A 14139-nucleotide genomic window follows, 5' to 3' on the forward strand; every position below is an offset into this window, starting at 1 on the left:
CTTACACATGATCACTTAACACTCTTGCAAATGGAGAGAAGCAGACTTTAAATAAATGTGTCCTAAACTAATTTTGTTATGGATCACTTATTTAATTTACAAGTGTCCATTTACATTTAATTAACTTATAATAAGACTTCTAACTATTTTCCTAAGTTAGTTACTAGGAAACGAAACCTTTGTAGCTTTTTGTATTCAAGCCTCTGTGATCCATAATGAGTTAAACAAAATCTTTCGGTAGAAATCACACGAGATAATTTTTGGCTGACGCGTTTCAAACCAACAAGTGTGGTTCATCATCGAGACCAGATGTCATATCTCTTATAAGAAATAGATATTCTAAAAAGATTCTAAGACTCTAAATAATTAATTAAATATTCTAACAAAACTCTAAGTAATTAAATATTAATTTGTGTACTTTGGATCATATATCTAAAATAGATATTATAGATAATGCTTTAGTAACTATGGAGATCGAGAAAATGATCAGGAAGAACATGCTTCGTATTTAATCTTCAAGCAAGTTAAAAGAAGTCCAAATGTCATTCTCTTTATTCAACAACAAATTTTATCAAGGGCTGAGAGGTCATTTACCTAACTTCCCTGACCAACAGGGGATTTTTTTCTTGAAAATCACATGAAAAGGAATTAGTGCGTAGTGAGAGTGGGGAAGATAAAGCTCATGAAAAAAATAAAGTACTAAAAAGGGAGGAGTATGGTCAATTATTTTCAGAGGTATTTTCAGCTCCTTTGGTTAATGAAAACATTATTTATTGCGAAGTCTAATTATACAAATCTTGCGTTCAAGGAAATGATCTAATCAGAGAATGTTCCTTAGAAGAAGTGTGAAAAGAATTTCACATCGACTGAAGTCAAAGTTGTGGAACCATGCACCAATCATGGAGGTTAATGTTCCAAGAGTCATATGACTTCTCATTAATGAGAAAATTTTATATTTGTAATATTTAGATAGTTATGGTAGTTTTTGCAGTTACTTTATAATTGATTTTGATGTAATACAAAAAGACGTGAGAACCACTAGAAAAGGGTTCGGAGTTTAGTTTTGAAATTTTTATCCCTTGTGTAATGATTATGCTTCTTTAGAAAAATTCAAATCATGAAATTAGTTCTAGCACATTGGCATGTTGCAAAATGTGTTATTCTTCTCATGTGAGTTTCATTTTGTTTTATTCTTAGAAATATCATCAGTATTCCCATTACCTACCCACTGTTTTGACTCAACGTCCGTTCTGCAAATGGGGCAAGTTGAATGCGAGTGAAACCACATGTCAATACCATATACGAGAAAGTTGTGCTTGCAATTCGGTAGAAACTGACCTTTCTTGCTCTCCTCGAATTCTGACAAACAAAGGGCGCATTCGAGCACATCTTTAAAGCTTTGTGTTTTATACTCGAAGACAGGCAGAGCTTTTATGACGCACGCGTCGAGAGGAATCAAGGGATCCTCGGGCGCAATGGAAAATCTACGGTGTCGAGAGGAATCGATCCATTCAGGCAGAGGGGAACTGGTATAGTTCAAAACGAAGAAGAAAAGAAACATAAAAATCGCTACCACGATCATCCCTGCAACATATCGCTTCTTGGCGTCAAATGGTGGTGCCAAGGTGGCATGAAAATTTTCGCCGTCAATTGGTGGTGACAAGGGCAAATGAAAGGCCATGGCCAGTGGTGAATCTATCTCTCATGGCGTTGGCTCTTAATATGGATGAAGATGAATACATGTGAACACAAATTTAAAACTGATGTGTGCATAGGAAGTCAATTATGTCTTATTCAATAAAATATTAAAATCTTAATATGGATGAAGATGAATACAGGTGAACAAAAATTTAAAACTGATGTGTGCATAGGAAGTCAATTAAAATCTTAATATGGATGAAGATGAATACAGGTGAACAAAAATTTAAAACTGATGTGTGCATAGGAAGTCAATTATGTCTTATTCAATAAAATATTAAAAATGAAAAATTTAATGCATGTACATTATTTTAGGTGGTGTGGTGGGGGAGTTTATTGTCTTTTTCTTTATTTAGGTGGTATGGTGGGAGGGTTTATTGTCCTTTTCTTTATTAGTTTAAGTTTAAATTTCATATTGTAACTTATATAATTTGATTATTATTATTATTATTTCTCATTATAACTAAATATTATTTCTATAATTTGATTATAATTATAATTAATATTAAATTAGTAATATCTAAATTATCTATGTTATATCATAAAGTTTGTAGTCTAACAATTATGTTTTTTTCTCTAAAAATTATGGAAATTCTCATTATATTTTGAAAAAAAAAATCCAAGTAAAAGTTGTCAAATTTCAAAATTTTATGTGCCTTAAAAAGTTTTTTGATGTTGTTGAATTCATTTCCACCATCAAAAACATATTCAAACAATGCCTCTACGAGTTTTTTTGAAATTTTTACCCAATTCTAACCACTTTTGACTATTCGAGCAATTCCTTGGCCTCCATAAACTACTCCCACAAACACTATGACTTTATCTTAATAAAAAATAAATTTATTTTAATATTTCTGTAAATTCCTTAACGAGACTAAATAATATCCAACGACAACTTAATATCTTTAATAATGACATTCAAGTACAAATTAACACTTTGTTACTCATAAATAAAGATGAGATACCTCTTAGTTTAAAGAAACACTTCGTTACTCATAAATAGGGATAAAATACTTTTAATGTAAAGAGATAAAATAAAATCATCAATTTTAACTTCAAATAAAATTAGTTGTGGAAGATCAAAACTCACTAATGATACGAATTGTTATTCATCTACTTCCACCGCAGCGGACCAATGGTGTTATAAATTATCCTTTGTAAAGTGAAATTACTCACTCAACAAGATATAGTAGTTTAAAAATAGTAGACTAACCATATAGATAATTACCCTTTATAAATTTAAATCAATGTTCGTGAAAATATATTTTGTATTTCAAATTTCCTTATCATCAGATATATTATTTTGATTTTAATAATATTTAAATATTTATGAATTTTATATTTATTTTTTTAATTAATTTTATAATATCAAGTATTTTATAAATATTTATTTAAATCATATTTCATTTTTAAAAATATATATAAAAATTTAAATAACTATATTTGAATAAAACTCAATTTTAAATTAGAAATATTAAAAAAAAAATAATTATAATATCAAATAATAATTATAATATCTATATATCTGTTCGTTTTTATATATATATATATATATATATAATAGTTTTTTGATATTTAATTTTTATACTTTATTTATAATATCTATATATCTGTTCGTTTTTTTATATATATATATATAATAGTTTTTTGATATTTAATTTTTATACTTTATTGAAATGCTACACTTTTATTATAATTGTTTATAAATATATAAATATACATAATTTAAAACTGTATAATTTAAATTAAAAACAAAAGATAAAAGATAAAGATAAATAAATAAAAATGAAAAATATTATTAAAAAAAGTTGTGTTCTATAACTAATCACACTATTTCTATATCTTTCCAAAGCTAACTTAACCTGGTTTCTTCTTAATTGTTAAGTTTGACATATAAGTCAAAAGCTAACTTAACCTGGTTTCTAACTTAACCTGGTTTCTTCTTAATTGTTAAGTTTGACATATAAGTCAAAATTTAGTTAGTATTACACATTTCGCATTTTTTTTATTATGTCAGTAGCTTTTAGTCTTTAGAATTTTTTTAATTTTTAGTCCTCTTTTTCAATTTCTTATTTTTTCATTAAAAAAAACTTTGAAACAAATTTAAATACAATTTAAAAGGAATCTGGTGAGATTATATATTATCCATTGTAAAGTGAAATTACTCACTAAACAAGATAAGGTAGTTTTTGTGTAGTAAACTAACCACGATAGATAATTAAGCTTTCTAAATTTAAATAAATTGTCTTCAATATATCTTTTGTATTCCAAGTTCCTTTATCATCAAATACACTATTTTGATTTTAATAACATTTTAATATATTGTTAATTTTATATTTGCTTTTTTATTTACATTATTTTTTATTTTGATAAAATTTTAATATATTATTAATTTTATATTTGCTTGTTTAATTAAAAATTAATTTTATAACATAAATTATTTTATATATATTTATTTAAATTATCTTTAATTTTTAAAAATATATATAAGAAATAAAATAGCCTTATTTAAAAATAAAATTTAATTTTAAATTATAAATATTAGAAAATATTATATATATATATATGATTAAAATATTTTTTTTATATATTTAATTTTTTTATTTCATTGAAATGATATACTTCTATTATAACTATTTATAAATATATAAAATTATATAATTTAAGTGTTTATAATATAAATTTAAAAATAATATATAAGATAAGATAAATAAATAGAAATGAAAACTATTATTAAAAAAATAGTGTTTTATGTAAATTAACCACGCCACTCTTATATATTTCGAAAATTAACTTAACCCATATTGATTTCGCTCTAATTATAAAGTTTGACATATAAAACAACATTTAGTTAAGACATACATTAACTTTTTCATGTGAATAAGTTTTACTCTTTCAAGTTTTTTTGTTTTTTTTTTTTATTACAAGACTTTTCAAATTTCTTGTGATTTTGTTAAAAAATAAAATTAAAACAAATTTAGATACATTTAAAAAAAATACCATCAACATATTCGACCTAAAATTTGTGAATATCATCACATAAATTTGCCCGAGCTGAATTTCAAATTTGATAAATTTTGTTCACGGAACCTATTGCTTTAGAATAAAAATTTATATATTAAATTAAAAACAAATAATTTTAAAATATTAAATATCAACCTTATAAAAATTATAGATTTTGTAAAAATTACATTTAAAATAATAATATTATTTTATTTAAGTATTGAGGATCTTTCGCAGTACATTATATTAGATATTATTTGGGGGATTTAAGTGCACTAAGAAAGTCATTCATCTATAGCCATTTCCATGAGAGGTAGTCATAACTAACTAATTTCTCATGATAGTTGAATAGCCCACTTAGCACTCATTGCATTGGTCTTGAATAGTCCACTTGATCGTTGAATAGTCCACTTAGCACTCATTGCATCAGGTGATGCTCACAGGGGTGAAGAAGTGAGATTGAAACTAGTGAAATGAATCAGATAGTGTCAATCATCACTTTTGGGGCTTCCAGATAGGTCACTCATCCCAAAACACCTCTGGCTCAAGCGTGCTTAACTGTGAAGTTTTTCCCCACAATCAAGCCCACTTAGCTTGTTACCTCATTTGCAAAACCTTAGCAAGTATTATGCCTCATGAACCATTTAAGGAGAGCTCCCTTCACTTTTAGGTATTTGAGTATTGAGGGTCTTTCACAATGCATTATATTAAACATCATTTTTTGAGATTCAATTGCTTTACGAAAATCATTCATCTATAACCATTTCCATGATCTCAATTATTATATTATATAAAATAAATATAACTTTTTTATTTTTTTTAATTACTAAAATGATGAGAATAACATTACAAATCTTATATACCAATACCAATTTGATATGTAATTTGCCTTTAAATTGAAAATTAAATTATTATTATAAAATATATAATTACCTTTAAAAACAAATAATAACAAATATTATAATAAAAAAACTTTACAATGAAAATGCTCCTATAAATGTTAGGAAATCATTATGATTTTAAATACGGAATTTGTGAAGCGTGAACAATGTTGACAGCTTAACTTACTTAAAGTAAAGTTAAGAGTGTCACGCAGCTTAGATTTAAGAGGTTCGTGTAAAGGGATGTAATATTAAAATAATTAATGGCTACCACGGAAATAATTTAAAGGTTTACGAAAGATTATAAAAGTCATATTTAAAATAGGATCTCATAATTGTATTATATATAGATATATAATTATATTGTTTTAAGAAAATAGATTACATTAGTGGTGGTTTAAAATGGATTGGATTTACATTGTTACAAAGAAATTAGAGTTATTAGTTGGTCTACGAAAATTCAAATTATTTATGGTAAACAAATAAATACATTGATAACATAAAAACAAAGAAGACTAATAAGAGGTAGTCATAACATTTCATCTAGTTATCATGATGTCACAACTTTTGTATCCTTTGCACTTGAAGTAAGTACGTTTAAATTTGCATTAGATATGACATTCCATGTAGGCTAAGTGATCTTCGTTTTTGTCAAGGAAAACCTGCAATTTCTACTAATTCTATCAAATGTCATTAAGAAAATAAATTATTTCATTTTCGTGCTCATTTTTTTTTCTTAACACCCTTCCCAATAGGGTCTTGAGCTCCCAATATAGGGTTAAGGAATGCAAGTATTAGTTCCTTCTTCCCTTGTAGTTTCCAAAGTCGGCCAAAGACCTCCTCTAACAACTCAAAATATGAGTATGCCTGTGTAACACCCTCCTCCCATGTCTACCTAAGTAACTGGCCAACCAAGGTAAACATGCAACAAGAGGCTGTTATGATGGGATTCGACCTCTTCTGTGACCTTAAGGAAGTGGAATTGACGAAATCACAACAAACAGATAACCAACACTAGTCTCAGGACCAACAGGAACCAAACAAGCATTTTAAACAGCTTGCCCATGGGTCCTACTATTGTTTTAACCAACTTAGGCGAGAGTAACGCTCGCCAAGCACTGCCAAGGTGAGTTATAACGCTCCACAAACACCATCCACAATGGAATCATCACTTAAAATTGGTAAGAATATGAGAAAACAAGGATGCAAAAGTAATAAGTTGAACGAGACCATAACGAGACCTGTACTAGCCATAACAGGAATTTCATCAAACATATCATCAACATGTAACCTATAGGTGTAAGCAACAAATTTAGGTGTAGAGATCTCATAATTATTTGAGAATTTCCATGAACCATTGTTCCTCGTGTCATTTGATGCCTTAACATTTATTAAATCATAGATACACAATCCATTCATATATGGGTAAAAAAATCATGAGAACCATACATAGATCGTGCCACAAAATATACATATAACTAGCATAATAGGAACATGTATACACCATTAATTTTACATATGAAAATGAAGGGAATGAATTTCTCATTAATTAATGCAATGAACCAACCAGAGATGGGACTACCACGTTCCACCCAACTATAGATTGGTTGATCCAAGTCTCTCTTCAGCCAAGCACCCCCGCGCCATATACAAAGCATTAATGTGGGACCTCATAGAACACATCAATCAAAAACTCATCTAGGGCTTCTAGAGGCCATCCACATCAACCCACCATATACTGATTCCACCTCATGGTTGGATGTCCCAATACCATGATTAGATCGGTCTCCATCCAAGCCTTCCATGGCTTCCAGAGTATTTGTTCCAACAAAGTCTTCCAAGTCTAGTAGCTCAACCCACAAATGTCATCGACCTTCTAGAGCATTTGTCCAACCAAGGCTTTAAAGACTAGTAACTCAACCCACCAAGGGTTTCGAGAGCTTTTTTCCACACAAGTCTTCTAGGACTAGTAACCCAACCCAAGTTGTTACAAGGCTTCCAGAGTGTTTTTCCAACCAGGGCTTCCAAAAACTAATAACTGAACTTAATCTAAGGAAACATGATATCCAACCAACAACAAACAATGAAAGTAAGCCCAGAATCACTATGGCTATTAATGAAATGGAAAGGCTAGGAAATCCACTGTCGATCCAATCCATCCTTCATACCAATGACAGATAACAACCAAGAAACCACATGTGTATGTTGTGCATGCCAAAACTAGTGAAGAAAACATAAACGCAATTTGGTACCTGCAAAACAAATATGATGTAGTTGTTGATCATGATGCCTTCTTGCGCTTTCCTGCTCTTCCTTTGCTTTCTTGCTATCAGAATTAGATTATTCCACACCCTTCAAGAGTACTCCTAGAAAACTCTAAGTATCCAAGAGTATGAGAGAGACTAACAAAAGGTTACACTGATCAAGCTCGCCAACTGACCTTCAGAAGCCTTTTTATCAATGAGGCCCCTATTTTCTTCAGCTTCCATAATTTTCCTTCAATTTCCTCCTCACATGCAACATGTGCCCTTTCACCTCCCTTTTCTCATAATTTCTATTATTTTCATAAATAAATGTGTCAAAGATGCCATTTTTCCTTTCCAAATCCTTAGCCATTTCCTTTGCCAATTTCCTTAGCCATAAACAACCAAATGGGTACCCACTAGAATGTTTTTCGCACCATTCAACTTGGAATACATGTCCCATCAACTATGGTCTTATGTATTTTTGCATGGAAATTTTACCAAGGTTGTTATAGAAGCCTCCCCCTTGGGGGAACACTGTCCTCGATGTTCAATGACACCTATAACCAACATGACATTTGAAAACAAAACATACTGCCCATGGAGTTTTATAACACAAGTCGTTGTAGTGCTTACAATGAAAGACCTCAAAATCAAAACATGATGACAACATATTGCATATTGGAGCTTTATAAAGTAGATATTTGCGATATTTGTAGTAACCACATATTCACATTTGCTAAACTAGCAAATAAAAGGATACGATGCCTGTATCAATCAACAAGGCAATTGAGAGGATCACACCTCCACCACCAAAGTAATAATAGGATTCAACTCCCTCACACAAAGCTCAAGATCCACTGAAAATTCAAATGTGCATCCAATTTCGAGTGCTATAATCCTACGCCAGTTTTCCTATCAGTGAACAATTACCGACTCATTATTCTAGGGCCCACTCCCGATGTGCATCAGATTCCATCTAGCAATGCTAATGACCAAAACAGATATATCCACAACCTTCCCTTCTCTTCTACACAGTCCCTCGGGAATCCGGTCACCCCTTCCATGCAATCACTCACCTTCCAACGCTAGTAGAAAATGAGAAATTAGTGACTAGGTGACTAAAAAAGTTAATCACTACAAATTTTCAAAATGAAATACTTCCAAAAATGAGCAATCTTAAGTGATCGAACTAAAAATGACTAACATAAATCACTAATTTATTCATGGGTTAAAAGATGTGACTAGCTAATAAGTAATGCAACTAAAACTAACTAACATGAATGACTAATTTAGTCTAAGAAAAAAAATACAAGTACTACAATATAATGAATCAATTTTTTATGTTAGTTATCTTTGTTGTGTCAAGAAATCTAAACTTACAAGTGATAGGGGATTGAAAGGTTGTTAAAGATTGGTTGAAAGGTTGTTAAAGATTGGTTGAAAGGTTATCCTTCCTTAAACACTTCTTCATCCTCACATGGTGTATACGTGAGTCAACTTTGAATTATTTATCTCTAATAATTTGTAATTTTAAACATATATTTTTTAGTAAAAAAATATTTTATGTACTTTTTAAAAATCTATTCATTGAATCTAATTTGATTTAGTTCCAATTTGAAATTAATTTGAAGAGAAATTTTATTTTTTAAGACTATAATATCAAATAAAAACTACTTTAATTTCATATTAACTGACCAAGATCCATCTTAACCATGGATATATGAAGCGCGGAGAGGGAACCAATCTCTCGAGGTGCAAACTTTTTTTATAGTGCAAATCTTGAGGAAATGTTTGCACCTCGAGAGATTGGATCCCTCTCGGAAATTGATAGTTATAGGGTTAACATGGATCTAGTTTGGTTATATAATAATATATAATATCTATATTTTTATTTTTGTCTCTTTGTTATTCCCTCTCTCTATCTCACCCCCCGAACATGCATAGACTCTCTCTCCCTCTCTTCCCTTTCTCTGTCTATCTCTCTCTTCCCCTTCTCTCCCTCTCTATCTATATATTTCTCTCTATTACCTCCCACTCTCCTCTCTCCCTCACTCTCTCTCCAAGAATCCCTTGTCACCCACCCTCTTTCCACCTTTCTCCCTCTATGTTTTTCTTGTTCCCTCCCTCTCCCGCCCGCTCCAATTCCATCTCTCTCTGCTCATATCTATCCCCCTTACTCTCTATCCCTTATCTTCCACCTCCCTCTATCTCTCCCCCCCAAATCACTCTCCCTCTCTCTCTCTTCCATCGAACTCTATCACTATCTCCCCTCCCGCCTTTCCTTCTCCATCTCTATGTCTCCATCTCTCTCCCTTCCCCTTTTCTCCCTATCTCTAGCCTCTCATCTTCTTTCTCTTCCTCCTCTCCTCTCTCTCTCTCACACACTCTCTCTATATTTCCGTATCACTCCTTTCTCTCTCCACCTCTATATCTCTATGTCTTTGTTCTTTCCTCCCTCTCTCTCTCCTCTCTCTTCCTTCCTCTCTCTCCCTCTATCCCACCTCATTCTCTCTCCGCCCCATCACTCTCTCTTTCTCTCTCTCTCTCTTGCTCCCTCTCTCTCCCCTCCATCACTATCTCTTTCTCTCTCTCTCTCTGCCCTTGAATGTTTTCACTATCTCCCTCCCTCTCTCCGCAACCTCCCCAACTCTCTCTTAAATTTTATCACATTGTATTGTGTTTAATAAACTATATAAATTAAAATAACTTAATTGGTTGTAAAATATTAAACTTATATTTTGGATCAATCATGTCAAAGAAAATAAAATAATGAAAAACATGAAAAAATCATGCACTATATTTAATCTATTATAATTAGTCAATTTGTTTGCTCTCATCCCTTGGATCCTTAGCTAAGATGGATCTATATATATATAAAGAAACGACATATATCCATCTTAGATTAATTTTATTAAAACCTTAATTTAATTTCTATGGGAATATTTTCAATAGTCGTGAGGATAGAGGGGTTAGATATATCTCAAATTGTAACATTTTCCCTTTTAGATTAAATTAAAAAAATATTGTAAAATTAAACTAAAATAAAATATTTTTACTATAATATAAGTTATGGTTTGTGGTATTGATAAGCCATAGTATTGGCTCACGGTATTGTAACAAAGCCTATTTACAAGTTAATATCCATGGTAAATTGAGGGTGAATATCCATGCTTAACAATCTTGTCATATTGTTATAAAATATTTTGATTGTGAAATAATTTATGTTTTTCGGGCATGTGGTATTGACAGTCCATGGTATTGACCCATGGAATTGTAACAAAGACTATGTTTTACAAGTTAATACTGTCTACCATAATGTGGGGGTGAATATCCACATTAAGAATCTTGTCATATTGTTATAAAATATTTTGGTTGTGAAATAAGTTATGGTTTTTGGACTTGTAGTACTGATAAGGCATGGTATTGGCCCATGGTATTATAGAAAAGCCTATTCACAAGTTAATAACAAAATCAAAATATAACAAATTAAATTTTTTTATTTTTATTAATTTAACTTTTTATTAGTAATTCAGGCCATATTTAAATGTTTACACTCATCCCAATATCATTCTTAACTTCTTCTTCTTATTTTTAATTTAGGGTCTTACACAAAAGTAACAAATTATTACTAAAAATAAATCATTTAACCCAATTTCAACTTATATATTTTATTTTATATTATAAATATTTCTTTTACTTTTTCCATTATAAATATTTCTTTTATTTTTCATTTCCAATTTAGTGCTAGGTTCAAATAAAATATTCACAGATTACAACATCACATTGTAGCATTACATTTTTCTATGCCTTGTTGATATCTGCATGGAAATGCTAGAATAAGGAAGACCATCAACTTGATCTATGGATTTAATGGGATTCAAACCCGAGAGGGAGTTTCCATTGGAAACACCTTATGAGATAATCAATGATTAGATGAAGGAAGGGAAAGGTCATTGGGCGTGAAGATTTTGGCCATTTGTAAATGGGTATGAATTTGGATTCTGGAGAGTTCTTCCTTTTTACTAAAGATGATTTTTGTTCTTATGGGTAAATAATTTCAAGGGTTTATATGATCTAAGCATAAATTTCATCTAGAGTTGAGGGTTTAATGATTATGATAATGCAGATATTGATTGGGGCCAACAATTCATCAAAAGACAATGCAAAAGTAAGCATTTTGCATGTCCTTATTGCGCAAGCGATTTAACGATTATGATAATGCAAATCTTGAATGCGGAAAAAAACTCATCAAAAGACAATGGACAAGTATGCATTTTGCATGTCCTTATTGTAGCGATAAGTTTTCTCCTACCTAACTTTTCTAGGGTTAGAATGCATGAAATTTTATTTTTTCTTTTCAAATTTTTTTTTAGTGGTTGATTGTTCGTGTAATGGAATCTACCATGCCCAAATTCAAAGCATTTGAGTGACGCAAGAAATTTTTTTGGTAGTATGAAAATACTAGACCTTCCTCAAACTTTGTTACATGAAATTAAAATTTCTTGTAATCATGAACATAAAATCTTTTATGTTTCATGCTTAGATTCTGATCTCAATGCCTACAATTTTAAACCATGTTACTATGTTTTAAGTATAATATACTTAGATATAATTAACCTTACAACTCTGCAAAGCTTAGATTAATTTCAGCTAAAACGAAGGAACCTGAATGGCTTTTGCAATTTAGACTCAATGCTTACAGAAAATGATTAAAAATGGAAGAACTAAAATGGTCGAGTAACTTTTACCCACCCATCAATTTGCAAGACCTTTGATATTGTTCTGAACCTAAATAAAGAGATTAGAAGAAGAAGAAGAGGATACTATATGAGGTGGACCCTGACCTGCTTGGTACTTTTCAAAAGTTGGGCATTCCATTGACTAGAATAATAGATTGACCAACGATGTTGTAGATGTTGTCTTGACAGTGTTTTCATTGTTACCATGCATAGGTAGACTCTATAGGTATTTGAGGTTATCTTTTGTATGTTATAAGAGGTAATTTTAGAGTATCTTGATCTAGTTTGGAAGTAGCTTGGCAGGGTTGTTCCTCCTTCTGCTAACTATTATGTTGCATTCTAATTTCTTTTTAGTGATAGCTCCTTATATTAAATACCCAAGCACACTTTGTCACCCATGGAAATATCCACGTATTTCAAGATGAATGAGATGGAGATCAAGCAGTTTGAGAGGACTCTTATTGTTGTAGATGAGAGTATTTCTGTCAGGTGAGAGGGGTTCTACGACATATATTGAAGGATGCAGTGCACCATTTTATAACACCAATCATCTCCATGCCACAATAGTGGATCTCTATTGCACCGAGGGAGAAATGATAAAGTATTCCACTGCAAAGAATTGCTATGTCAGGCATGAGGAATGCAGACGTGGCATTTATAATTTTATTACGAAAAGAGGTTTGTGCAATGGAGAGAAATCAAGGATTTCATGGACCTAAGTAGAGACTGGTTCAAAAATCATTTGGAAATACTCAAGCATTGTTTTGAAAGGTGATGATGCAATTGGAGACTTCTATTCTGTTGCCTTGAAAAATAACTATTAATGGGGGGGGAAGATGATCCATATAGAGAAGAATTGAAGGAATAGGATTGTTTCTAAAATTATATCTACAGGCAAGTCAAGGAAATACTACAAAGGATTAGCGCACATGCAACCAAATTCTCATAATGCAAGGAATTCTTCATAGTGTGATTCGATGTTCATAAGTGACTAGGAAGCTGCAAATACTTATTATTACATTCAAGTACAATTTGAGTTTCATTCTAAAGTCTCTAATTTCATTTATTGATAGTCCTTCTTGTGTCCTTGTCTCTCTTAATTTCATTGTGGTAGGATTGGAATAGGTTAAAAAATCAAGCATATCATTGAGTAAAATAGATACCCACATGTCACTACATGTCAATGTGCATACTCTTTGTTTTTGATACAATTAGAAGTGAGCAATATGATGTGTGAATAAATAAAAATCCTATCACGCATGATGAATCCAGTCTTATCTTGGAAATTTAAACGAAGAATAAAAAAATATCAATAAATTTGTGAGACTAAGTAAAAAACACAATAAAAGATTCTATGCCAACATTTTCTATTTAGTGCAAGATACTACTAATATTTCATAATTTTCAAAGATGGCGGATGACATGAAGATGCCCTCAAGAAAAGTTACTGACTTGAAGATAAGATGGTCATTGAAACTATTTACCTTAAATGGGCTAAATCTAGGTAATTTGAACAAGTTCTAAAATAACTAGAAACATGACCTCTATTTATTTTAAATAGGCAAAATTAAG

The 14139-nt window shown here is 30.7% G+C and overlaps 1 protein-coding gene and 1 pseudogene across 1 annotated transcript; one reads left to right on the forward strand and one right to left on the reverse strand.

Moving 5' to 3' along the window:
* Positions 1 to 1177: 1177 nt before the first annotated feature.
* LOC149161551 (RING-H2 finger protein ATL60-like) lies at positions 1178 to 1681 on the reverse strand. Its single transcript, XM_089434912.1, has one exon. The coding sequence runs from the start codon at positions 1679 to 1681 to the stop codon at positions 1178 to 1180; it is 504 nt and encodes a 167-aa protein (XP_089291038.1).
* Positions 1682 to 6646: 4965 nt separating this feature from the next.
* LOC149161552 (iron-sulfur cluster assembly SufBD family protein ABCI8, chloroplastic pseudogene) lies at positions 6647 to 13637 on the forward strand (annotated as a pseudogene).
* The last annotated feature ends 502 nt before the right edge of the window (positions 13638 to 14139 follow it).

The sequence above is a fragment of the Pinus tabuliformis genome, chromosome 5_2 (assembly GCF_031772625.1).
Source record: "Pinus tabuliformis cultivar Carrire ecotype Pingquan chromosome 5_2, CPIR1, whole genome shotgun sequence".
Classification (NCBI taxonomy): Eukaryota; Viridiplantae; Streptophyta; class Pinopsida; order Pinales; family Pinaceae; genus Pinus; species Pinus tabuliformis.

Bases quoted from the DNA above. Each gene is read 5' to 3' on its own strand.
- LOC149161551 (XM_089434912.1), bottom strand. From the start codon at position 1,681: ATGGCCTTTCATTTGCCCTTGTCACCACCAATTGACGGCGAAAATTTT.